At 42.3% G+C, this 27,973-nt stretch overlaps 1 protein-coding gene across 2 annotated transcripts in view; it reads left to right on the forward strand.

The window, feature by feature from the left end:
- Positions 1-27,973, forward strand: part of RPS6KB1 (ribosomal protein S6 kinase B1) — a 32,695-nt gene that overhangs the window by 1,875 nt on the left and 2,847 nt on the right. Inside the window, exons 2-14 of one of the 2 annotated variants that reach the window (XM_034434575.3) lie at positions 4,276-4,325; positions 5,820-5,940; positions 7,004-7,072; positions 9,805-9,952; positions 11,257-11,314; positions 13,867-13,967; positions 15,847-15,937; positions 19,591-19,681; positions 21,583-21,690; positions 21,898-21,960; positions 23,065-23,142; positions 25,215-25,274; positions 25,394-25,501. In XM_034434575.3, coding sequence (XP_034290466.1) covers positions 4,276-4,325; positions 5,820-5,940; positions 7,004-7,072; positions 9,805-9,952; positions 11,257-11,314; positions 13,867-13,967; positions 15,847-15,937; positions 19,591-19,681; positions 21,583-21,690; positions 21,898-21,960; positions 23,065-23,142; positions 25,215-25,274; positions 25,394-25,501 — 1,146 coding nt within the window. The remainder of the gene's footprint in view (positions 1-4,275; positions 4,326-5,819; positions 5,941-7,003; positions 7,073-9,804; positions 9,953-11,256; positions 11,315-13,866; positions 13,968-15,846; positions 15,938-19,590; positions 19,682-21,582; positions 21,691-21,897; positions 21,961-23,064; positions 23,143-25,214; positions 25,275-25,393; positions 25,502-27,973) is intronic. The other variant, XM_034434576.3, reaches the window with a different exon arrangement.

Consider the following 27,973-nt stretch of genomic DNA (forward strand, 5'->3'; position numbering starts at 1 on the left):
AGCCCAGCGTGTCAGTTGATCATTGTCAGGAGTGTTGACCTCCGTCTGCTGCACTGGGATGAAATGGGCTCTCGTCCATGGAAACTGATGCTGCAATAAAATTTGGGGTAGCCCAAACTTGGGCATCTCCTTGAGTGGGTAGAGAGTCCTGTTGTTTTCCTCTACAAGTCCTAATGTAGGACCTCCCCTTGGAATGCAATTCTCCCTAATAACACTGTTGTAATAAGTGAACCATTGGTGACTATTCAAGCTGCTTTAGTAATGTTGCTTCACAGTGGGTAAGGTCAGCTACTCCTTATGTAGCGTATTACTCATATGGGGAGGCAATTTATGCAAACAGACTGTGCCTTTAGGCATTCACCTTGGAGGAGGCCGCTTCATTAATCCCATTGAACATCACAGACCTTATTATATAAAAAACAATACAGCCTTGTGGCTCCTGATGGAAAAAGATGTTGCCCTTGTTAACTTGAATTAGCCTTCTCTAGTCTAAACTTCCTTACTGTCTTTCAGTGATATGTCTTTGGATAGAAACAGGACTATTAACGGAGATGTTGGAGAGCCTTTTTTGACACAGATAGTTGCAATAATGTATGGGGAAATTTGAAGAGGATAGGAATGGAAAGGGAGATTGAAGGGTATTTTTTGGGCAGGTGAAAATTTATACTTGACTTTTTAGAACAATGCAGGCAAGTGGTATAATATTCCCTTACACAAGTAGTTCTATGACCACAGTTGAGCCCAAATTTTCTGTTGCTAAACAAGACAGTTAAATGAGTTTTGCCTCAATTTACCACCTTTCTTGCCACAACTGTTAAGTGAATCACTGCGGTTGTTCAGTTAATAACATGGTTGTTAAGTGGCTTCCCTCCCATTGACTTTGCTTGCCAGAAGGTCGCAAAAAGGTGATCACATGACTCCAGGACACTTCAACTGTCATAAATACATGCCAGTTGTCAAGCGTCCAGATTTTGATTGCATGACCATCGGAATGCTTCAGTGGTCATAAGTGTGAAAAACGGTCATAAGGCTCTCTTTTTCAGTGCCATTGTAACTTTGATCACTAAATGATTTGCTGTAAATTGAGGACTACCTGTAATCTCAATATTTTGCTTGAAATACCATAGGATCATTAGTTTTAAGAGATTGTGGAAAGGAAACCAGATATTTACATTTTCTGTGCCAAATATCTGTAAAGGCAAATCTTTAATTACACATACTTAGTTTTCTGATAAGGGTTTGGGGTTAGAGCATTATCTGTAAAGGGACAAAGATTAGCAATTACTTAATTGTGCTACCACAGCATGACAGGCAACTTTTGGAGAGCTGCAGTGTTGTTGTTTTTTAAAAAGTAACATTTTCTGGTAGCTAAGACTGCAGTTGTAGGGCCATTGCATGTTAATATCATGTAAATGGGTTGATATTTATGGTTTGCAGGGAGAATACTTTGAAAGGTGCTTTACTTTAATGATATCCAGACTACTTATATGTGCCCTTTTCTGCTTTGGAAACACAGTGAGAAATTTTGCCTCAGAGATTTTGCAGTTTGTTGCAAATTTCAATAGTACGCTTTGTAGAAATTTGAGGGGGGCTGTCTGCAGGTTGGAGGTTGCTGACTTTGGCACTACAGATTCAGCATGTTATTAAAGACTTCTAAACCAGCAGGTCCCCAACCTTTACACCTTGGCGGCCCAGCAGGGAAGGAGAGAAGGGAACCAGTCCGCACAAGTGCCAACCTGCCATTCACTCGTGGACATACACACCAGTCTACTGCTCAAGGAAGTTGAGCTGCGCATGCAACTGTGCGCCAACCCACCACTTATCCATGTAGAGCTGTGCATGCCAGTCCGCCAATTGTGTGGCCTGATTTCGAACAAGCCACGGCCCAGGGATTGAGGACCTCTGCTCTAAACACTTGCACTTAAGAGTTGGCTCTTGATCATGGCCTAATTGCAAAGGTTGCTTTATGCTCTTTACCAGTGGCATGCAAAAGCAATGGTAGAATTGGCTTTTCTCTGCACTGTAGCAGAATTTTTCACACTTGAAAATTTTACATGAATGAAGGCAAATGTACAATCAGGGTCGGTCACTGGGACCAATGGTTTAGTCTTCTGAACTTTCATCCTTATGCTGGAGCCCATCCTCAGGGAACTTCTCTTTAGCAGAGTGAAAAATTGTTACACTTGGCCATCATAATCTTTTGCTCATGTCAGGATTGTATATATATTTTTTAACACTTGATCTTACAGACATAAACAATTTGTTGCTTAATTATCCAGGATTGATGTAGGCATTATAGTTTCTACCTTGAGTGAATATGTAATCTTAAGAGTCATCTAGTTGTAAATACAAACCAGGAACACAAATATGTGTGCTGAACTCCAGAGTCTCCACATTCTCCCTAGGATAGGGTGAGAGATCTGTATCCTGCCTCTTTTTTAAAAAAAAAAACAAAACAAACCGTGGATTCCCAGCTTTGTGATTTTGATTTATTTTTAGGAACTATTGGATTTTTACATTCCTACTAATAGTTTAGTTGCTGGAATGTAAAGGAATGTTGTAGTGCTAATAGTCATGCAGTAGAATGAACCAAAGTGAAATATTTCTTATATTGAATTAAATTTTAAGAATGTGATTGGGGAAAGTATTGCATACACCGCTTTCTGATTTCTGTGTCTCTAATGAAAAAAATTGCCTAATTTGACTTTTCATGATGCTTGTATTATTTGCTAAATAATAGGCTGTGGTGGACTGTGAACTCAGTCCTGTAGTCCATCTATAGAGTATTCTAATGAGTTTATAACTGTTGTTGATTTTACTCACACCTTCTGTATGGTGGATTGTGGTTTTCACAGATTGCAGAAAGGATGATCAACTTTTTCGGACTGTTTCCAGTACAGTAGCTGTGCTAATCTGTTTAAAAAAAACACAGCATATTTCTTATGGCTCAAAGACTAGCCCATATAACTGTATACTTGCATTAAGGAGTTGATTAATTAAACAAGTTTCCTTTTATACAGGTAGTCCTTGACTTATAACCGCAATTGGGAGCAAAATTTTCACTAAATTGTTAAGGTGGTTGCTAAGTGAGTTGCCCCTGATTTTACGCCTTTTTGCCACAGTTGTTAAATGAATCACTGCAGTTAAGAGAATCATGTGTCGTTAAGCAAATCCAGCTCTCCCTATCGGTGGATTTGATTTAAATCACGATTTAAATCATGATTTAAATCACTAGTAAAAAGGCTTGATTTAAATCAACTCGATTTAAATCATAATTTTTAAAGAGCAACTATCATCTCTGCTACTCCTTTGACCCACTGTTGACTCACCGATAGTCCCAGTGTTGCAGAATGTACAGCCTCCTGCTACATAACTAAGCTCCATTTCATGCTGAATAAACTAAACTATTTATGTATCGTAAATAGAAAACTCTTATGATAGATTTTTACCCCAAAAGTTTTTTATTAAAATAAATTCAATAAAAATCAAAAAAATCCGATTTAAATAAAAAAAATCTGATTTTTTTGATTTTTTTAAAAAAAATCATTGATTTTTATCCACCCTGCTCCCTATTGACCTTGCTTGTCAGAAGCTGTCTGAGAAGGTCACAAGTGGTGATCACGTGACTCTGGCCATTCCAACTGTCGTAAATACATGTTGGTTGTCAAGCACCCAATTCTTGATCACCTGATTGTGGGGATGCTGCAACAGTCATAAATACAAGTACTGATTATAAGTCACTTTTTTCAGTGCTACTATAACTTTGGTCACTGAACGCATGATTTTAAGTCAGGAACAACTTTATTTCCACACAGTTATCACAGTCTCTATGATACAGAAAAAGTTGTTCTGGGGAGGATTGAATATGAGTGTTTCACTATATGGGTGAATTGCATAAACCTAAAATTAAATAGTTTATGGTAGCAGGCATTCTTCTTGTAGTCTTTCATTTATATTCACTCCAGTGTTGTTGATAATATCTTTTCTCAAACTCTTTTTCCAACTATTTATAGGATTTGCACACAGCTGAGTAATAGGACAGTTGCTTGAAAACTGCTGAATCTGTGCAGTCAATTCCCAGGTTTTGGCGCTTCTCTCCAGTGTGGTTGCCATATCTTTCTGCTGACAAGGCTTATTATGTAAATTCAGTCTGCAGGCTTGTGGTGGTATCAGCCTTTAAAACTTGAGTTAATGTATAAACAAATCCTACTGCGCTTTCTAAATAATTCTTGTTTACAATGTTGTAGTGACTTTCCTCGCACTGTTTCGTTTCAGGGTCACTTAAGTGAAAGTATGGATCACGGAGGAGTCGGCCCATATGACCTGTAAGTCCTGAAACCTAAACTCAGACTGTCTGGGGTTGGGGACATAGTTGGCAACGGTCAAAAACATCCTCAATGTAAAGAGGAAGTGGTAACAAAACAAGCCTTGTCTCTTGGAAATGCTGCATTTTCACCCTGGGGTACAGATACAGCGTTGGGATTGATGAAATCCAAGCCTGAAACAGTTTTAGTCACATTTAATTTATCTGCAAGGAAAAGGGATTTCTTTTTAAAAGTTGTTTCCATGAAGAGGATGAAACTGTTTCTCTTGCTAAACTACGGACATGTTCAAAGGGTCTAAAAGAAATTTACTATTTGTTAAATTTATTTGTTGCCCATCTTGCCATGGAGCTACTCTAGGCTTACAATCATAAAAGGGAAAAAATGATAAGTGTAAATATAACAATAGCAAAGGAATAAAACAATAAAAATAAACAGTGGAAGTACAATATTATCCCAAGGGTGCTTTTTCAAAAGGCAACTGGGCTTTATTTTTTTCCTTGAAGACATTTCACTTCTCATCCAAAGAGCTGCTTCAGTTCTGACTGAATGGTGAGTATGGAAGGATTTATATTCCTTGCAGTCATCTGGTGGTTAGCCCTCTTTCTGAGAGCCATTGAGGCCACAGAGGTTTGTCTGTGCCCTCAGGGCCATCTCAGTAGTGCAAATGGGTGTGGAACCTTCTTGGAACTGCTGAAAGGACTGTGTTGTAAACAGGAGATACTTATATTGCGACTATCTGGAAAAATCATGCTAGGATTTATATTTCGATTGGGTCTTATTTTTGGGGAAACATGGTAGGTGATGTCCTATACCTCCCACTCTGTTGAGAGCAGGTGTTCAGTCTTAATGTTCAGTCTTTGACCCCTATTTCAAATTGTGTTCAGAATGTGGTCCACATTTTTCTTGGATGAGAAGGGGAACGTCTTCAAGGAAAGACCAAGAAAGTCCAATTGCCTTTTGGAAAAGCACTGTTGGGACAACCATGACCTGGATGACTGAAAATCTCCAGAGACAAGAAAAATAATATAACATTAAAAAGTTGGGTGAAGGGGGAGCAAGAAATACAGTGGGGAGCTGGGGTCAGCTCGTTACTCCAGTAGCCACCTCCAATGTGATACTCCCCTAAAGGGTCCAGGTTAACCGCTTCATAGTGCTTTACACTAAGCGGTTTACAGAGTCAGCTTCACAGCCCTCTCTAAGCGGTTTACAGAGTCAGCATATTGCCCCCAACAACCTTGGAAGGGTGGAAGGCTGAGTCAACCTTGAGCCGGTTAGGATCGAACTCCTGGAGTGAGCAGTGAGTTTACCTGCTATACTGCATTCTAACCACTGCGCCACCACGGCTCTTGGTGGAGGACAAGAGGGTGGGGGAGACAGGATGTTCCAAAGGGCTGGCGGTACAGCAGAGAGAGCCATTCTGGCTCCCGTCAGTTGGAGGTAGGGTTGCCTTGCTAGCCTTATTTTTAAAAATGAAAATTGTTGGTTCTCTTTTAGCGGCATGGAACATTGTGAGAAATTCGAGATTTCGGAAACGAGCGTAAACCGAGGTCCTGAGAAGATCCGGCCAGAGTGCTTTGAGCTGCTCCGTGTTCTTGGCAAAGGAGGCTACGGAAAGGTAAGGAGCCTTCTGGCAAGGTGGAGAATCTCACATCTTTTCCTTCTGAATATTAATTTATTACAAAATTCATGTTTCAAATATAAATCACCGCGTGTAGGTTAGGCGGCTGTATAAATTTGTTTAATAAATAAAACATGAAACTTAAGCATTTTCTGGAATGAAGGGAATGGGAACCAGGGAATGTTCCCACCTGGTGCAATGAGCAAAATGGTTACATATTTCTGTCTCAGTTGTTTAATCAGATCATCAGATCACTGGAATTTTTATTTGCCAGGCAGGGACTATAGCTCAAGGGTCAAACATAGCCTGTATATGCAGAAAAAGATTCTATCCTGAGAATCTCAAAATAGGGCCTGAAAGGTTCCCTGTTTAACTGTGTAGATCAGTGTTTCTGAACCGTGGACTTCAATACTCAGAATTCCCCAGCCAGCCAGACTGAGCTGCGCCAATAGGTTTTCTATAAATCATTTGTAGTTTATGGCCATGCACCTTGTAGCAATCTCTTCTGTATTTTTTCTGGCTTGTTTATACACTGCTTTATGGCAAAGGTTCCTTGGGTAACTTAGAAGATAAAAACAAAAACACAGTTGAACTCGGAGCAGGGGTTAGGAGGGTGACTTTTGCCCTGTTGATTTCATAATATGTGCTTGATTGATGGCATCTGTATATGCTTATCCTAACCTCCCTGTTTTCATGATGTTTTCAAAAGTTCGAAGTGGGGTTTCTTTATTTCAAACAATATTTGCCATTAGGTGCTCTGAGCCTCGTTATTAAAAGACCACTTATAAATTGACTCTATTGATACTTTATTATTTCAGAGCGATAGCTTGTACTTGCAACTTGCTGAATGGTGCAAGCCCAAGCTTACAGGAAGACTGGGTTGTGCTATCTGTGGCTTGCTTAGTTTCATTCAGGTAGTGAATCCTGATCACTCGTTACTCACTGAATTAAAGGAAGCCTCAAAAATGCCAGATATTGCAGTTACTGGGAATCTTTTTTTGTTTTTGTTTTTTTGGGGGGGGAAAAAGTAATATTGCTTCTTTTTAAAATGTGTTGGCAGGTTTTCCAAGTTCGCAAAGTAACGGGGGCAAACACGAGCAAAATTTTTGCCATGAAGGTGCTGAAAAAGGTGAGATGGTTTTGATTATCCAACTGTAGAAGGATAGAGAACTTTGTGTGGGGTGAATGCAGAACGAGATCTTGCTGCAGATCTTGAATCCAAGCACCATTAAGAGGATCTTGCTGAGACTCCAGTAAATCATTGCTAGGAGAATGTAAATTTATTAAGAAATACAAGTAGTCCTCAACTTACAACCATTCGTTTAGTGACCATTCAAAATTACAATGGCACTGAAAAACAGACTTAGAACAGTTTCTCACACTTATCACTGTTGCAGTATGCCTGTGGTCATGTGATCAAAATTGCCCCCATTTGACAACTGGCATGTATTTATGGAAAGTTGGACTATAAGGAAGGCTGAGCAACAAAGAATTGGGGCCTTTGAACTCTGGTGCTGGAGAAGACTCCTGCAAGTCCCTTGGACTGCAAGGCAATCCAACCGGTCAGTCCTAGAGGAGATCAACCCTGACTGCTCTTGAGAAGGCCAGATCCTGAAGAGGAAACTCAAATACTTTGGCCCCCTAATGAGAAGGAAGGACTCACTGGAGAAGAGCCAAATGCTGGGAACAATTGAGGGCAAAAGGAGAAGAAGGGGACGTCAGAGAACGAGGTGGCTGGATGGAGTCACTAAAGCAGTAGGCATGAACTTAAATGAACTCCAGAGGATGGTAGAGGTTAGGAAAGCCTGGAAGAATGTTGTCCATGGGGTCACAATGGGTCGGACACAACTTCGCAACTAACAACAACAATGTATTTATAGTGTTTGCAGTGTCCTGGGGTCATGGGATCCCTTTTTGTGACCTTCTGACAAGCAAAGTCAATGGGGAAGACAGATTCACTTAACAACCGTGTTCCTAACGTAATAATTGAGGCAAAAAAGGGTCATAAAATGGGGCAAAATTAACATAATTGTCTTGCTTAGCAACAGAAATTTTGGGCTCAATTATGGTCATAGGTTGAGAACTATCTGTCATCCTAACTGAAATAAAGAAGTTTTATACAACCAGCCCTGTGTTTCTGTCTACTGACTTCAGATATTAGCAGTAACTGGAGAATTAATTTTTACTTGTTTGTAAAGTTTTTCATCTGTTATTACATACTTAAAATTCTTGAACTTTTGTTTAGTTGGTGCATACAGATATTTTCAAGAGGCATTGCTGTTATTGCCCCTTGTAAGATAGTAGAACAGCTAGCAGCAGGACCTATGCTTCTCATTTTGAAATGTCATCCAGTCCATTGAAACCTAAATGACTCTGAATATATTATAACTGAACATACATTTAACAAAGGGTTAAATTATATCCTCCTGTGATCTATAACCTCTTTTGAAAAAAGGGAGGAAGAAGAATGAGGTAAGGAAGAGAAGGCTTGAGAAACTACTCTTAGCTCAAGTGGGTTTGGTGGTTTGAAGTTTATTGAATTGCATGAAACTGACTCTTATATCGTGTGTGAACCACAGACCATCATTACAAGCCATTGGATGGTTTATACTTGATGACTTTGGACCCCGAAGTTGTGTGGGTTGTGAAAACCAACCCAAATAATTTAAAGAGGCTATTTAGAGTTTATAATGTCTAATCTCTTCTTTAAATCAAGAATCGGAATTAAAGTAGAAGAATCTAGGTCAGCATCTCATACCTGGACTTCAACTCCCAGAATTCCCCAGGCAGCATGCTTTATCCTTTTTCTACTCTTAACTACAGCTGCTCATGTCTTGATCGCTTTGCGATCGGACTATTGCACCACCTTCGACTTAGGGCTGTTCTTGAAATCTGTTCAGAAGCTTCAAGTGATACAACATGCAGCAACTTTACACACTCCAGTCCTTTCCTTGTTCACAGCAAACCATACTTGACCTTTAAATTGAACAAACCCTGGCTTACCCAAAGAAGCATTAGAAAGCTCGCTTCAAATCATAGCTGCCTGTTTTACAAACACGCATTATATTTACACTTACCTGGGTCTACAGGTTTTGAGGCGAGGATAGCTTTACCTTCCTCAAAATTAGGAATTGTAACAGATAAGGAAGAAAACACAATTTGGCTTTTGGGGATGAATTAGTCCATGGCGTCTAATACGTTTTGCAAACTTCGGTAGTGTGGTGGCGCAGTGGTTAGAATGCAGTACTGCAGGCTACTTCTGTTGACTGCTGGCTGCCTGCAATTTGGCAGTTCGAATCTCACCAGGCTCAAGGTTGACTCAGCCTTCCGTCCTTCCAAGGTCAGTAAAATGTGGACCCACATTGTTGGGGGCAATAGGCTGAGGGTAAAGGTTCGTTCTCCGAGCTTGTGGGTTGGTTTCCAAACGTTTCATTACCAGGCTAGGTAACATCTTCAGCGGAGTTTATATGCTGACTCTGTAAACCGCTTAGAGACAGCTGTAATGCACTGTAAAGCAGTATATAAGTCTTAAGTGCTATTGCTATCAGTGGCTCCAGTTTGGGGTATGGTCACATATGTAGCAGACTTCTGATATAATTATACTGTATTTTTGTCAAGCAGGAAAGATCAGGTCCACATGTGAAAGTCCAATTAAATTGATTTATTGCTAAATACCTATGCACAAGAATCTTCTCAACTAACGGTGCTTGGAGTTAGACAAGGGTCAATGGAATTCAAGGGAGGTTTGACTTAGTCTACTTGTGGCTACAGGGATTCTGGTCCCTCTTAACTCTGCCTCCACATGATTCCTTCTACCTGTCTTTTAGAATACGAATACTATGATTGTTTCATCTTCTTTAGGCAATGATTGTGAGAAACGCAAAAGACACTGCTCACACCAAAGCCGAGCGGAATATCTTGGAGGAAGTCAAGCATCCGTTTATCGTCGACTTGATTTATGCCTTTCAGACTGGTGGGAAACTCTACCTCATCCTCGAGTATCTCAGCGGTAAGTGTGAGTGGAGAATCAAAATGTGGATTTCGAGTTCACCAACAGAGTGGGATCCATTTCATTGCTTACATTTCCCTCATAAAACTGATAAGAAAGGTCGTAAAATGAGGCAAAACCCACTTAACAAATGTCTCGCTTAGCAACAGAAATTTTGGGCTCAATTGTGGTCGTAAGTTGAGGACTACCTGTACTATACATAGCTGTCCAATGGACCCAATGTCCGTTCATGGCATGGGTGCAGGCTACTTGAGGGACTGTCTCATCCACGGGGATTGCCACCCATGCTGGCAAAGGAGGCATGGCACAGGCCTGGCTGATGGGGTCCAGGAGAAAGATCTTCTCTGCCATTGCCATTGCCCTCCAGAACATCTTGACCTCCAGAGCAGGGGTCTCCAACCTTGGCAACTTTAAGACTTATGGACTTCAGCTCCCAGAATTCTTCAGCCAGCTGGCTGAGGAATTCTGGGAGCTGAAGTCCACAAGTCTTAAAGTTGCCAAGGTTGGAGACCCCTGCTCCAGAATGAGGTCAGCTCCAACCATCCGGACCTTCTATGAAAGCCTAAAGATCTGGCTCTGCCAATTACCATCTTTGAATTAGGCTGCAATATTTAGAATAGAATAACAGAGTTGGAAGGGACCTTGGAGGTCTTCTAGTCCAACCCCCTACTCAGGCAGAAAACTTTATAGGCCTATACCATTTAAGACAAATGGTTATCCAATCTCCTCTTAAAAACTTCCAGTGTTGGAGAATATAAAAAATTGATAAATAAATAAATAAATTCACAACTTCTGGAGGCAAGTCATTCCACTGATTAATTGTTTTCACTGTTCTAGGTTGCTTCTCTCCTTGATTAGTTTCCATCCATTGCTTCTTGTTCTACCCTCAGGTGCTTTGGAGAATAGTTTGACTCCTTCTTCTTTGTGGCAACCTCTGAGATATTGGAATACTGCTATCATTTGGCTTTGTCTAATGTCTTATGTTGTTGTTTTTAGCTGTACAGTTTTTATGTTTTATGATTGTAAGCCAGAGTTACCCTGAGATAGGATGAGCGGCCAATAATTTTTACAAATAAACAAATAAATAAAGTACAAGGCAGTTTGTGAATCTTGCCCGAGTGTGGTCAGTTCTCCAAACCAAAGGACAAGTTATCTAGAATGCCCACATGGACTTGGAAATAGGGCAACTAGCTTTCTGCCACGCGTCCATCTGCATCCCTCTTGTCTGGTGTCATCTGTCTCATACTACTTTCCTAGTGATGGAGCCGAATTTTTACTGGGCTTTTCTCACATTTTGATTTTAGGAGGAGAACTCTTCATGCAGCTGGAACGAGAGGGGATATTTATGGAAGACACCGCTTGGTAAGTGACCAAAAGATTCTTCAACTCCAGCAGGGTAGATTTCAGGCAAGAGCTGAATGAAGAACATATGAAGCCAGTTGTGGGGCAGAATTGGGGTGGCATTTCACAGCTTCCCTGCTGAGCTGCATTTTCACTTCCCATGTTTCAAAGAGAAGGCATTTGGGGAGCTGGATACTGAACTATGCCTGGGTGTGCCTGAAGGCTGATCTTATGATATGTCACAAATATGAAAGTAAATGTAGATACTGTGTTTCATTTAAATGGTTATATAAATACCACTAAATATAGCCATAAAGCCACAGTGGAACTAAAATAGCTCCTCTTGAAACAAACCTCTGTACAGAAGTTTGCTAAAGGCAGATGCAGAGAGATTCTGACCAATACGTAAAGGCTGCATATATTACCCAGAATTAAATAAGATATTGCATTCCAGCAGCTTCATTCAGTTTTGTGCTAAAAACAAATTTGAGGGGGCTTAACATTTCATCTGTCTGTTGATCTTGCGGTTTTCATCATGGGGAAAAAAATCGGATATGGCTGAAGTCTGTCCTTTGGGCTGTCCCAGTGTTTGACCAATGATTAACAGGTTGGATGTTTCTAACGTTCTAACGTTTCTAAAGAAGGAATGTGATTTTGGGGCTGTGGGTCCCACCCATGAATTTCTCTGGCTCCTTAGCAGAAGGAAATGCCATTAAAGAGAACATGGGAGTCTCATTGCTACAATCAACAGCATCTACTGTTGATTGGAACTCTTTATTGGCCAGTTAAAATGGCTCCCGTCCTCTGTCAAATTAAGAGCTGAGCTGAAGGAGGAAAGAAAGCCTGGACAACAGGTAATCCTCGATTTATGACTGGCTGCTTAGTGACCATTCGAAGTTACGATGTACTTAAAATCCAGAGTTCTGATGGTCACCTCACCCACCCTGTGCAATCACATGATTGCATTTTGGGTGCTCAGCAACAGATCAAATTTAAGGCTTTTTATTTATTTATTTATTTGTAGCATCCTGCAGACATACTTCTCTAATTAATGCCATTTTTTGCCACAAACTGCTGTTTAATTCCAGTTTCTGGTGAAAAATGCCCGTAGTCTACAAAGGGATCACTTAGTGACTGAACTGTTGACTTAAACTGCTGCAAAAAAAGTTCATAAGATTGGGCGTGTCACAAGATCACCGGCTTAATGACCACAATTTATTACAGTTGTAAGTTGAGTACTACCTATATCATCATCATTGTTTAACAACCCCATAATCCCTTGCGGGGTGGAGTCTGAGCGACTGAATGGAGCTAGCAGTGTTTTACTGGCCGGATGCCCTTCCTGTCACCAATGCTAAGATTTGTTCAGCAGATACATTGTCATCATGCCCAGAGAGAGAAATACCTGCCTCTATGTAGGATCGAACTCACAGCCTCCTGATTGTGAGGCAAGGACTCCACCTCTAGGCCACCACACCACTCCATACTGCTACCTATAGATTGATTCTTATTCCAAGGTGGAGGTGAAAGAACACCAGTTATACTTCATTTTGTGTGTCTTAATAAACTGAACAAGAATGACCATCTTAATGGAAGATGGACGTCCATCTTGTTTAGCAATGTTGCGCACAGAGAATTGTGCCACATGGGAGGTTGAAAAACTGTCATTGCCCTTGCTTGGGAAGAAGGAAGCTTGGGTGGAGCAGGAGGGTTGTGCAGCTTTGAATTTTTTTCCCCCCATTCTTTCTGCCATTCTGTTTTCTATTCCTTCAGCCAGAATGAAAAGTCGCTTTCATGGGAACTGAATTTCAGGCTCTGTTGAGACAATAAGCTGAGGGGCTGCAATGGCCATGAGGGAAGCATTAAAAACAATACAGGCAATCCTTGACTTACATTCCTCAGACTGTGACAACCAACACAGCATCCCCACGGTCACGTGATTAAAATTCCGGCACTTGGCAACCAGCATTTATTTACTTTACGACAGTTGCCGCATCCCAGGGTCGCATTCCATTTACGATTCTTTGCAGCCAACTTTCCACAAGCAGGGTCAGCGGGGGAAATTGGATTCGTTTAATGAATGTGTGATTCCCTTAACTCTAAGCGATTCGCTTAACAACCGTGGCAAAAATAGAACTGGGCATGACTCGCTTAAAAAACTCACCTCATTTAGCAACGGAAATTCCGATCCCAATTGTGGTTGTAAGTTGAGGACTACCTGTACCTTGAAGTGGAATTATGGACTGTGATTTACCCATGTAGTTTCATGACTAAAATTATGGTTACCCTTTTTCCTTTGGGGCTATTGCCCCCAAAGCGTGGATGGGGAAACCCAGCCTCTAGGAGCTTGGAATAGTGAGTGAGGGTAAAACTAAGCCAGACAAACAACTATTAAACTTGGAAGCTGAGTCCTCTCGTCGTGCCACATCTGAAGTTTTGCACTGCTTTGTTTTTTCCCTCAATTTATTTCTTAATCTAATTTATATGATTGCTGCTTGAGATTGACATATTAAAGCCATACGTGATGCATAGTCCCCTGGGTTTCTTTCCTAATCGGGTTTTTTGCATTGCAGTTTCTACTTGGCTGAAATTTCAATGGCTTTGGGACACCTGCATCAGAAAGGCATCATCTACCGTGACTTAAAGCCAGAAAACATCATGCTGAATCACCAAGGTTAGAAAGACAGTGACCAAGCCTCTTTTAGTTTTTTTTTTTCAACCGTTTCTCAGAATTATTGGAATCCTGGTATGATTCAGTAGAATAGATTTCCCCGCCTGAGATCCAACACATCAGTTGGGATTGCAGTTTTCTGCATTTCCAAAGGGTGTAAGGCGGGGTCTCCAACCATGGCAACTATGAGACTTATAGACTTCAACTTCCAAAATTCCCCAGCCAGCCAGCTGAAGGGACATAGAATCCCTGCCTGAAATTATGGCCACTGCAGCACTCGCCCCCACCCCCCATCACATGAACAAAATTTGGGCGCTTAGCAATCTCCACCTTGACAACTGATCGTAGCACACACACACACACACACACACACACACACACACCATGCATCCACTCCTTATTTATTTATTTATTTAGTCACATTTCTATGCCACCCAACTCTCAAGGGACTCTTGCTTGCTTTCTCATGCCATTAAGTCCTAACAGGCCTTGGATCTGCTTCCCACATAGCTTGTTTGAACCTCCCCACCCTCCTCACTACGTTTCCCAGGTCCTCCCCACCTCTGAGCTACCCATGCTTTGCTTATTGACCATTTAACGTTTAACGACCATAATAGAGTTATTCTCCCTATTATGGTCGTTAAACATTAAATTTAATGTTTAAATTTAAACGGATTAGGGTGTTTAAGCGAGGTGTTTTTGATTGAATTTGGATTGGATTGGATTGGATTTCTATAGCTGCCCATCTCAGCAAATGACTCTGAGCAGCTCACAATTCAAAACATATATTACAATTAAAATGTAATTTGGAAAAAAAAACACAATAAAAACAGAAGTATTAAAAACAGTAAAAAAAAAAAAACATTGAACAATGATCATGTGGGCACTTCGCTTAACAAGCATCATGTGCAGACTCCATTACGATTGTAAGTCGAGGACTACCTGTATTTTAACTGCCTAAAAGAAACAGGAAGTGAAAGAAGACACAGAGCGTGGCCTGCTTGTAGCAGGTCTTTTCAGGGGTGGCCCCCTATTTTGCAGGATATTTGTCCTCGAGATACCTGCTAGGTTACACTCCTGTCAGGTTTTAGAAAGCCAAGCAATTTCCCGGTCGTAGGCATTTTGTATATGTTACTGTTTGTGTGTCAAAAATGTATTTTAACTACTGTATTTTTTGGAATATAAGACGCAACTAGCTTTTGGGAAGGAAAACAAGTAAAAAAAAAATCTGCCTCTGCCTCTCAGCAATTTGCCTCCTTGCAGCAAACAGCCTGTTTCAGTTTCAGCACCACCTGATTAGCACAAACAGCCGATTGTCAGTTGGCTCAGCCTCCCGACCATCAGCTGTTTCAGGCTGCAGGGATTGCCATTGCCTATTGCTGCTTCCACGCGCCCCATTTTCGGCCTCCACATCCAGTTTTCAGGCCCCGCACACCCTGTTTTTAGCCTCTGTGCACCCTATTTTCCGCTTGTTCCGGGTGGCAGGGATTGGAATGAGTGGAAAATGGGGCGTGTGGAGGCCGAAAATGGGGTGTGCGGAGGCGGCAATAGGCAATGGCAATCCATGGAGCCTGAAACAGCTGATGGTCGGGAGGCCAATCCAACCTACCATCAGCTGCTTGTGCTAATCAGGCTGTGCTGAAACTGAAACAGGCTATATGCTGTTTGCTGCGAGGAGGCAAATTGCTAGGAGGCAGAGGCCAAAGGGTGGAGGCTGACGGGTGGGCGGGGCTACATTCAGTGTATATGATGCACCCAAATTTTCACCCTCTTAGGGAGGAAAAAAATGCATCTTATACCCTGAAAAATACGATATATATTAGCTTTCTGTGGTTCTCTCACTTCTTTATTTTTCTTCTTTTTTTGTTTCTTTTTTTTCCAGGTCACGTTAAACTGACTGATTTTGGACTGTGTAAAGAATCGATTCATGATGGAACAGTCACACATACGTTCTGTGGAACAATAGAATACATGTGAGTCCAGCTGATAACAATAGAAAAATGGTGCTCAAGGAGAAGTATTTATTCCCCCTTCCGCTGTCAGATCAGCATGCTTAGTGGTCAAAACAAACCATGAATGAATGTTTTCATTTTAAATTAGGAGAGGGCACACACACACACACACACACACACACACACACACACACACACACACTCTCACTCACTCACTCACTCACTCACTCACTCACTCTCTTCCCCCAGGATTTCTTGAGAAGAAGAAAAAGATCTCTTTCAATTTAGTGTCCTTCAGATGTGTTGGATCTAAATTACTGTAATCTCCAGCCAAAATGACCAAGCCACCAGGTTGATGAAACTGACTTATTTTTTTTTTTAACAAACAGGACTCTTGTCAATTTAATCTGTTGTTTTTTCTCTCAAAAAAACCTTTACCTTTTTATAAGTTCCTACAGGATCCTTTATTTTTTTATTTAGTTATTTGGATTTATATTTAGGAGATCAAGACCACATATGACTTAAAGATAGTTCTCGACTTAGGACAGTAACGGAGCCTGCCCATTTTGCAGGTCACCAGTCGTTAAGTGAAGTGTCAAACCTAACGACCCTCCCCATCTCTATTCTCCCCAGTGAATCATTAAACAAATACACAGAATTTTTTTAAAGTGGAGCACTGGGTGACTCAGGAGGGGTAGGCCTAGCACAGAGAGAGGGAGAGGAAAGACCAGGTTAGAGTCACTTAGTGCTTTTTCATGCTGAATAGTGGGCTTGAAATAGGATTTAGCACTCTTACTTACTGGAGTCACGCTGCTTGATGCTTTTGAGACTATGCTGGTTTTGATAGGATGACTGACTTTTAAAATTTGGAAGCTTGTCTCTTGATCGGCATCCTGAATTTTGGAGAACAAAGTGGTGTCACTAAGCATGTACCACTCAGATCTCATCAGTGTCACAACGAGCGTCATGTTTTATATGCACTGTCAATTGAAAGAGAGAGAGCACATTTTGGTGCACGTGAGCCTCAATTTACAACTGGCAGCTTTGCGACCGTTCAGAGTTACAGCTTACCTGGTAAAAGATGTTTACGACCCAGATCAGAAATTCCAATGGTTTACACTCTCTTCCCTTTCCCCCCCACCCCAGACACACACGGTCACATGACCATTTTTGGATGCTCAGCAACACAGCTGCATTTATGGTGGTTTGCAGCATCCTGCAGTCATGTAATTGTATTTTATGGTGATTTTGCCGAAAACCAGAAATTGCTTCCGGTGTTCAGCAAAACTCTGTCATATTAAAAACTGGGCTTGTTTTATGACCACTGGGCTTGCGTATTGCCATAAAAAATGGAAAATATAGTCAACTCAAATTATTGACCCAATTTATGGCCATCACAACTGTTACGGTCATAGGTCAAGGCTTCCTGTATCTGCGAAGCAAGATGCTGTTTAATTTGGCATGTGATTATGCCATGCTATGAAACAGATCCTTCCCATGAAAACACATACGTCGTATCACATTATAAGCACATGCAGCTATCTGGTGACTCTAAATCACTCATTTGAAAAATCATCTTACTGAGGAGTTGATGTCACTGAGATGAACCATTGCTGCAGAATATCTTGAATAAAGTTCATAGAATCAGAGGGCTGGAAGAGGCCTTGGAGGTATTCTAGTCCAATCGCTTGTCCAAAGCAGTGACCATATTCCATCTTGGACAGATGGAATATTTTCTTGAAAACCACCAGTGATGGAGGCACCCAGTGCTTCGGGAGGCGACTGTTCCATTGATTAATCGTTCTCACTGTCAGGAAATTCCTCCTTAGTTCCAGGTTGGATTTTCCTCCGGCAAGCTTCCACCCATTGCTTCTTGTCCTATCCTCAGGTGCTTTGGACAATAAGTCAATCCCCTCTTCTCTGTGAAAGCCCCTTAAGTAGTGGAAGACAGTTACCATGTCCCGTCCCCCCTCCTTCTCTTTGATAGGCTAGACGTACCTAGTTTCCTTAGATGTTCCTTAGATTTACCCTCCAGACCAGGGGTCTCCAACCTTGGCAACTTCTGGGAGTTGGAAGTCCACAAGTCTTAAAGTTGCTAAGGACCCTGCTCCAAACCGCTTATCTGTTGCTAAAGAGTTGGAGTTGGTTTAATGTCATGGTTCTGACTAACGAACCCAACCAATTCCGAACTCTTTGAGACTGGAATCCTTCTCAAAGAACTTCTTTATTGGGTACATCATATCGGCACAAATAAAAGCAAAACCAGCTCTGTTTTCTGCAGTTTTGGTTTAATTAAAAGAGTACACAATTCCCTCCCCCGGGTGTCACAGGTCATATTGTCCAATTAGCAGGTTACTTGGTCACTCCTCTTCGGCACCTGTGGAGATGACCTTGGTTCCCACGGGATGATAGTGTGTTATTGTCTGGTCTGGCATTCCTATCCACCACCACCCTTTCCCATATTGTGTGGCAACTGAGAAACAGAAAAATGGCTGCGGTGGGCCAGGTCTGTTTTGAAGTTGATGATGATGATGTTGTTGTTGTTATTAATTAATTAATTAAATTTATATACTACCCTACTCCCAAAGGACTCAGGGCGGTGAACAGCCAAAAGATAAAATACACATAGTACAAACGTTAAAAAACCATTTAAAAATACATTAAATACTTTGGCCCAAAACAAATTTAAAACACCCCAATTTATAAAACAAATTTAAGAGCAATTAAAAGGGAGGTTAGGCCAGACCAGCCTGCTGGAATAAGAATATTTTGAGGGCACAGCGGAAAATGTGCAAATCCGGGATCCTCTGTATCTCCGGGGGGAGCTCATTCCAGATGGCAGGTGCCCCCACAGAGAAGGCTTTCCCCCTGGGGGCCGCCAGTCAACATTGTTTGATCAACGGCACCCTGAGAAGACCCTCTTTATGGGAGCGTACTGGTCGGTGAGAGGCTACTGGTGGCAGAAGGCGGTCTCGTAGGTACCCCAGTCCTAAGCCATAAACACTTTTTCTAGGGCTTTGGCATCTTTTTTTTTTTTTTGTGGTGACCAGAACTGTGTGCAGTATTTCAAATGTGGCCTCACTAGTACAGTCTATAACTTCTCATGATCTTGATTCTATCCGTTTGTTGATGCAGCCTAGGATTGCATTGGTTTTTTGGACAGCTGCAGCACACTTGCTGGCTCATAATTTAAGTGATGGTCCACCAGGACACCTAGATCCCCTTCAGAAACACAGGCACTACTGTTGAGCCGGGTACTGCCTTATGCTGTACCTTTGCATCTGGTTTTTAACCTTTTAACCTTTTCACACTAACAACAGACATGAGTTGGAACCGTGGCCCCTTTATGACTTGTGGACTCAGGAATTATGTCTGGTTCAGGAATTCTGGGAGTTGAAGTCCACAAGTCATAAAGGGGCCATCGTTCCCCATCCCGGTTTTATAAGAAGCTGATGCTACCCATGAGTCTTACAGTACGTATAGCAAGTTGGCAAAGCTAGTCACCTAGAAGCAATGGTTATTCCCCACAGGTGAGCGGCTGTAACCGAAACTACTCGACTGACTTACGACTCTCACAGCTGGTGCTGTTGGTGCTGTCCACAGGGTCTTTAATTGTAACTGATGCTGTGCTCTGCTGTGCTGATACTTGCTATTTGCGTTTGATGTCTTTTTAGGGCCCCTGAAATTCTGATGAGGAGTGGGCACAACCGTGCCGTGGACTGGTGGAGTTTGGGGGCACTAATGTATGACATGCTGACTGGAGCAGTAGGTGCACACTTACAAGCTGCATGTTTTGTTTGTTGTTTTGGAACACGCTCCCTGCCTTTAAAGAATTTGCCATGTGGGTTTTTTTTAACCTGCCTATTGCTAAGCATCTGCGGTTAGATTTCCTGGTTTTGAAAGAAATCTCATTTATAGTCTGTTTTATTCAGAAAACGATGGTGAACCTGCCTGTACAGGTAGTCCTTGACTTACAACTGCAGTGGAGCCTGGAATATAGATTATAAGTCATTGCGTCCTAAGTCGAGGCACCACGTGACCAGATTCTATTTTAAGACTATTTTTTATGATGGCAGTAAAACAAGTCACTGTAATCAGTAAGCAAATCACATGGTCTTTAGTGAATCCTTTCATCCAAATGGTTGGAGGTTTTTTTGTTTTGTTTTGTTTTTTTGGTCAAAAACTGGCAAAACAGATCAAGGTCACAGACCCTGGGATACTCCAACCAGTCATAAATGTGAGCTGGTTCGCCATGCCCTGAAATGCAATCATGTCATGGGGTGTGTTTGTGTGTTTCTAGCTGGCCTAGAAAATGAATTTTAAGTAATTGGGTGTGTGTAGTTTTTAATATAAAGGCCAAATTTTTAATATATTTTAAACTTTTTAAATTTTGTGGGTATATGTTGTTTTAATATGGCTGTACACCGCCCTGAGTCCTTCAGGAGAAGGGCGATATAAAAATTTAATAAATACAAATACAAATACAAAGATAGCTATTTTTTTAAGTCCATCATAACTTTGAATGCTCATTAAATAACCAATCATAAGTCAAGGACTACCTGTATTTCACTCTGCTTCTTGGAATGACATAGCAGTTCCATTTATGTTGATTCATAATACTTACCGATGTTCACAGCATGTTTGTTGGGAGGGAAGTTTCTTTCCATTGGCTGGGCTAAATTTCTCACCCGAATCATGCGAACTTTGGGGTTGCAGCAAGCTTGGAAATTGAATCCCTGAATTCGGCACTTTTCCTATTGGGTTTGCAATCCAGGAATGGTACTGATTCCTTATGCGCTTACTGCTGACGTAGTCAATGTGTCCAATGTGTGCGTATCAAAAAGTCAAGATAATCCTTGTGACTGTGTGATCAAATCTGCCACTTCTCATGTGATCACGCGCATCCATGTCTGGAGATTTTCAGTTCATCAGTGTCATGGTTTGAAAAAGGTGCTTTTTCAAAAGGTAACCGGACTTTCTTTTTTCTTTTCTTTTCTTTTTTTAATTAGATTTATATGCCGCCCTTCTCCGGAGACTCAGGGCGGCTTACAATGCGCTAAGCAATAGCCTTCATTCTTTTGTATATTTATACAAAGTCAGCTTATTGCCCCCACAACTGGGTCCTCAATTTACCTACCTTAGAAAGGATGGAAGGCTGAGTCAACCTTGAGCCTTGGCGAGATTCGAACCTGCAGTAATTGCAGGCAGCTGGTCTTAATAACAGGGTGCTTTAGACCACTATACTACCAAGGCTCCTTGAAGACATTTTGCTTCTCATTCAAGAAGCTTCATCAGTTCTGGAAGGATGGTGGGGGAGATGGAAGAATGGGCAGAACTAAACCTTCCATCTCCCCCCCCCAAACATTCTGCCAGAACTGATAAAGCTGCTTGCATGAGAAGTGAAATGTCTTCAACGAAAAATTAAGAAAGTCCAGTTGCCGTTTGAAAAAACACCATGGTATTTTGATTTCTTAGACAGCCCTGGTTGTACATCAAGCCCACTTTATAATAGCCAGGTTTGGAAATCAGTTTTTACAGACCTGCTTAAAAGCCGGTTTTACAGACCACCTTAAAAGGAAGCACAAGCAGAATTTTGTTTTGATAGCGGACGTTATATGACGTGGTGCATTTTTCTCACAGCTTCTCTTTCCTCCTCTCTCTTTCAGCCCCCTTTTACTGGGGAGAACCGAAAGAAAACGATTGATAAAATTCTCAAGTGTAAACTCAATTTGCCTCCCTACCTCACACAAGAAGCCAGAGATCTGCTTAAAAAGGTGAGACTCTTACAGGGTAATCCCAGACATTGGCTCGAGTATAAATTCATAGCAATTTTTCGAATTTGCTACTCTTCTGTAGCTTCTGAGCCCAGTTACAGGTAGTCCTAGACTTACGACCACGATTAAGTCCAAATTTTCTGTTACTAAGCAATATAGCAGTACCACAAGTCCATTAGGTTTTAAACATCTATTTCCTCTCTTCAGCTGCTAAAGAGAAATGCTGCCTCTCGTCTAGGAGCTGGTCCTGGAGACGCTGGAGAAGTTCAGGTATGCAGTTTTGTGATTTTGCTGGAAAATGTCCTCCCTTCTCTTCCGACCAGTAAAATAATTTTCATAAAGGATTGCTTTGTGAGCTAGATTGTCTTGGATGTAAGCAAGGGTTTGAGAGATGTCAAGCCGTACTGCTTTGCAACTCCAGCTGATATAATTGTTTTAAAAAATTGGGAAACTGCAAAGCTGTTCTCTCTTGCCTTTCCTTGCAGGAGGATGGCTGAGAAATGGGTAGAAAGCATGCCAATTGGTCTGGTCCCAAATGTCAAATACGTTGGTGAACGCAGACGTGTCAACTAAAACATCATGGCATGTCGCTACCACTGTCCTACCACTTCTAAATAAGCATTTTTGAAGCAACATTTTAGATCAGTGTTTCTCAATCTCAGCAACCCTTTTCAGATGTGTGGACTTCAACTCCCAGAATTCCCCAGCCAGCCATGCTGGGAATTGAAGTTCACACATCTGAAAGGGGTTGCCGAGGTTGAAAAACACAGCCTTAGTTCATTTTATGGAACAACTATCACTTTGCCCAGTTTTTATTTGATGCTCTCTCTCTTCCAGTTTGTTAAGGTATTGAGATTTAAGAGCTGACCAGCTGTAAAGCTGATGCAACTGTAAAGCTGATGCACTGTAAGGCTGATGCAATGAAGATGAATCAGCATTGGTATTGCTGGTTGTAGACTAGAAAGAGGTCCACAAAAGTTTTTACCACTTTAAGAGGTGTTTATATAAGTCAGCCAGGAGAGGGCGTATTCTCTCTCCTCGTGTCTGGTATTCATTGCAGAGTTCTCCGTGTAGAGTTAAGAAGAAGATTGATTGCTTGTCAGGTATTTGCCTACCATGTATTTTTCTGTATATGTCTTGTATATAAACCACTGTTAAATGTCTAAGTCTCTGTGTGCTGTGTTTTGCTCCTGGGTTGTCTCCTAACTGTAGTCACGCTGCAAACGCTCTGACACAGTTCCTATTCTGAATGAGCGCTGGTAGACCTGTGTGCTTCAGTTTCTATTCTGGTCAAAACCAAGGACCACCTCTCATTTGGCATGTTATGCTCTCTTTGATTGGACACTGACTGATAATCCCTGTTGTTGTTTTTAGGGTCATCCCTTCTTCAGACACATCAGTTGGGAAGAACTGCTAGCTCGGAAGGTGGAGCCACCTTTTAAACCCTTATTGGTATGTAATTTGGATACCTGCTTGTGATCTTCAGGCACAACTCAGCCAGATAAGCCAAATTTTGGAATTGGGGCATGCAATTCCCAACCCAGATGGGGCTTTTGGCCCCATTTTTTCCAAAGTTGTCTGAAATATCAATACTCAGAGCTGCATCTCACTTCCCCCACAAGGGAGTTCACCTCTGTTTCTTCCTCAGTTTTAAATTTTGGGCTGAAATGCATCCCAAACAAACAAACAAATAAATAAATAAATAAAATCCCCCAGTTTTAAAGTGGTTCTTGCACTTCAGAGGAAGGCAGATGATTGGCGGTGCTAGCAAAATCTGGGCTTCCCATAAACCGTTGGGTTGCAAAATGGATAATTCGTGGATCCATTTCCATAAATTGGAGCTCAAAGATGCATCTGGTTGCTATAGATAGTTCTCGCCTTACAACTATTGGTTTAGTGACTGTTTGAAGTTAAACGGCCCTGGAAAAATATACTTACAATCATTTTTCACACTTATGATCGTTGCAGCATCCCCTTGGTCACGTGATCAAAATTTGGACGCTTGGCAACTGGTTCATATTTATGATACTTGCAGTGTGCTGATGTCATGTGATCCCCTTTTGTGACCTTCTGACAAGCAGAGTTCATGGGGAAGCTAGATTCCCTTAACAGCTGTGGCAAGAAACATCATAAAATGGGGCAAAACCCACTTAACTGTCTTGCTTAGCAACAGTTGGGCTCAATTGTGGTCATAAGTCAAGGACTACCTGTACAGCTTCCTTCATCTTGGTATCTTCCAGAAACATTGGAATTGCAACGAATTCTTCAGTCCTGTTGGGTAGGAATTCTGAAGTTGCAGACACATTCAGCTGAAAGCATCCAGAATTGGGAAGGCTGGTGAATTGTATCCAAAATAGAACTGTTCAGGTAGTCTTCGACTTACAACCATTCACTTATGACAGTCATAGCATCCCCATGATCCCTTGTTCAAAATTTGGACACTAGGCAACCTGCAAGTATTTACAACAATTGCAGCATCCCTGGGTCATGTGATCGTCATTCACAACTTCCTGGCCAGCTTTCAATAAGCAGAGTCAATGGGAGAAGATTCACTTAATGAGCACATGATTTTTCAATAGCCGCAGTGATTTGCTTAACAGCTATGGCCAGAAAGGTCAAAAAATTGGGCATTGCTCACTTAACAACCGCCTTGCTTAGCAAGAACTGAACTGTCAAGTCACTACTGTACATTTCAGAGTATCAGACACACTTTTTTCCCCCTTAAAAGAGGGTGGAAATGTTGGTGCGACTTATATACTGAATACAGCCATTTTTGGCCTCCCAAAACCCCGCCCCGCGAGTCCTGTTTTTGCCAAAAATAGGCCCGTTTTTCACAAAAATGAGACATGCAAAGATTTAGGGAGGCCTGCAGAGTGCTCCTGGGGGCTGGGGAGGGCAAAAAAGCGACGCGTGGGGGGTTTGGGATGCCAAAAATGGGCCCATTTTTCGGGAAAATTGGCGTTTTTGCCCTCCCCTGTCCTCAGGAGCACTCTGCAGGTCTCCCAAACCCCCTGCACTTCCTGTTTTTGTGAAAAACGGGCCCATTTTTCGTGAAAAATGAGCACGTTTCTTGCCTCCCAGAACCCCCCCCACGTGTCGCAATTTTGCCCTCCCCCGTCCCCAGGAGCACTCTGCAGGCCTCCCAAACCCTCTGCGCTTCCCATTTTTCGCAAAAACGTGACACGCAGAGGGTTTGGAAGGCCTGCAGGAGTGCTCCTGGGGGCCGGGGAGGGCAAAAAATATTTTTTTCTTGTTTACCTCTTCGAAATCTTGGTGCGTCTTATACTCCGGTGCATCTTATAGTCTGAAAAATACGGTAATTTCGGGTCACAAGTCGAGGATTACCTATACGCACTTTATAATTGCAGTAACTCAGACTTCATAGAGCTCTGGAGTCCAGCCGTTAGGTGGTGCTTGGGAGGGGAGGTCTCCTTGATGCCTTGGCCTTGAAGGCATCTCTTCTCAATCCTCCTTTTCTTTGATCCGTGACTCCCTTCCCCCTTCCCCTTGCCTTCGTTTCTCAGCCCAGTTGTCCAAAAAGGGACCCTCCAGTGGCGGCGGCAGAACTCCAGCAGGACTTCCAGGTGGTACATCTACGGAACGCTTCCTCCGTCCAGAAGCTTTTGTCTTCCGCTAAGGCTGTTGTGCTTGTCTGTTAAAAGTATAAAAAAACACCCTTCCTCAACTTTTGTTTTTTGCAAAGCAATCCGAAGAAGACGTGAGCCAATTTGATGCAAAATTTACACGTCAGACTCCTGTCGATAGCCCGGATGACTCGACCCTCAGCGAAAGTGCCAACCAAGTTTTCGTGGTAAGTCAGTTTGAGGATGAGTATCAATGGAGATTCTCAACCATCCAGGTCACGGTTGTCCCAAAAGGTTCTTTTCCCAAAAGGCAACTAGACTTTCTTGAGTTTTTCCCCCCCTTGAAAACGTTTCGCTTTTCATCCAAGAAGCTGCTTCTTCAAACTGGATGAGAAGCAAAATGTTTTCAAGGGAAAAAAACAACCCCAGGAAAGTCCAATTGCCTTTGGAAAAAGAATCTTTGGAACCAGGTCTGTTTGCTCTCTGGTTCAAATTCTCAAAAGGTAGATGAATAATCTCAAAAGCAAGATTATTCATCTACCTTTTCACCTCGAGTTCCTCACTCTTCTATTTCCCTCCTCCTTGCTGCTGGCAATGTATATAAATAACAAACTTCCTTTGTTTTTTCATTTTTCTCCCTTGATCTTGTACAGAGTCTATGGAGATTCTCAGCCATCCAGGTCCTGGTTGTCCCAAAGGAGCTTTTATTTTTTTTCAAGGGGCAACTGGACTTTCTGATTTTTCTTTGAAGAAGAAACTTCTTCAGCTGTGACTGGATGGTGGAGGAATGGAAGGATTTATATTCCTTGCAGACAGCTGGTCATTTGCGTTCTTTTAGAATTTAGATGAGGCCGCTGGGAGGTTTGTCTGTGATATAGGAGGACAGACCCATCAGGACAAGATTCAGCAGTCCATCGACATTTAAAAGACAAAGGCCACTCTTTTGAAGACAGCAACGTCCACATTTTGGACAGAGAGGGCCACTGGTTTAAAGGGGCCAAAGAGGCCATCAAAATTGAACAGTTCTCTGTCAATTGGAGGGAGGAGGGAATACGACATCATCTCTCTCCAGTCTACAACACAGTCCTTTCAACAGTTCCAGGAAGGCTCCACACCCAATTTCCACCACTCAGGTGACCCTGAGGACACAGGTAAACCTCCAGGTGACCTTAATGACCTGCTAAAAGAATGCAGATGTCCAGCTGTCTGCAAGGAGTATAAATCCTTCTATTCCCCACCCTCCAGTCAGAGCTGAAGAAGCTTCTTGGATGAGAAGCGAGATGTCCTCAAAGAAAAACAAGAAACCAATAAAGGGAGAACATTTGTAGCTCAGGGTTGACTCAGGGGTCCTTGGTGCTCTCTGAGCTTGCTTGTTTTCTTGCAGACGTTTTATTACCCAAACTAGATAACATCCTCAGTGCTAGTAAGGACTGCCATTTGCTGTGAGTTTGTAAACTGCACTCTTTATTAGCACTGAGGATGTTACCTAGTTTGGGTAATGAAACTTCTACAAGAAAACAAGCTTGAAGAGCACCAAGGACCCCTCAAAAACAAAGTCCAGTTGCCCCTTGAAAAAAAGCACCAAGGGGAGGCTCTGAACTGGGACAGGCCGCATGTGAGTTGGAAGGACAGTGCAGTGCTGTGCAAAGCCACCCTAGAAGCCTCAGGTCCCCCACCTGGCCCAGCAGTGCTTATGAACCTGGGGGTGCAACTCTCCTCACCTATCTATCTCCCCTTCCTCCAATCCTTGCCCTTTTGGCTGCCCTGCACAGTGGCACTCGTCGGCATAAATTAGGGAAGAGACGGGTGGGTGGGAGAGTTGCAGTACAGCTGTCAATCATCTGAGTTTTAATTGCCTGACCACGAGGCCCTGCAAGGGGTGTAACTTCAGGCATAGCAAGTCCATTTTTCCCCCAGCACCACTGTAATTTCAAGTGGTTACTGAATGAATTATCTAAGTTGAGGACTATCTGTAGGAGCAGTAAGGACACAAGGTCTTGTTTCACAGAAGATGGGAATGAGTCGCAGTTCAGTGGGAAGGAGGCATGCTCTTTGCAGCTGGATAGACTAAATGGCAAGTATTGGAAAAGTGAGAGTGAGCCAGGTTCTGTTCTGACCTAGGCTTCCCAAAAGCACGAAGCTGACTCCTCATCCCAATAAAAACCCCTTTTATTTAGTTTAAGGGGAATTCCTCTCCAGCAAAGTTCCAGCGTTCCAAGAGATTTCACAACTACAGACCTTTATCAGGCTTGGAGAGCTGCCAGGCCGATATCTTCCAAACGCCACGCTGTAGCAGACAATACTTGGCAAGAAGTCAGGAACAGATCTTCACCCTCATGAATTGAACTAATTGTCTCTTGCAAACTCCCTTCCCCTTTCGCTCCTCTTTATTCCCTATGGGCCATTCACCGTTCACCTGTGGCTTTACTCCTGAGTCGACCCTTGTTCCTTAACTGTTCCCTTCTGGCAGCTCTGCGCATGCACACACTGGGAACAAGCTCCAGCTGTTCTTCTGCCCCACTGATGTCCGACTCTGAAGGCAGCTGAAAACTGTCAGACGGCCCTGACCCCATCTCTGCCTCCAATGCAGAGCACTCTTCAGAGCCTTCCTCAGACTGGCCCAACAGATCAGCCTGGGTTAGGCCATCTTGGTTGCTTCTCCTTGCAATGTTGATAAGGGCTGGTTCTTCATGGCCTGT

Source organism: Pantherophis guttatus, chromosome 1, assembly GCF_059756535.1.
Source record: "Pantherophis guttatus breed Tessera chromosome 1, ASM5975653v1, whole genome shotgun sequence".
NCBI lineage: Eukaryota > Metazoa > Chordata > Lepidosauria > Squamata > Colubridae > Pantherophis > Pantherophis guttatus.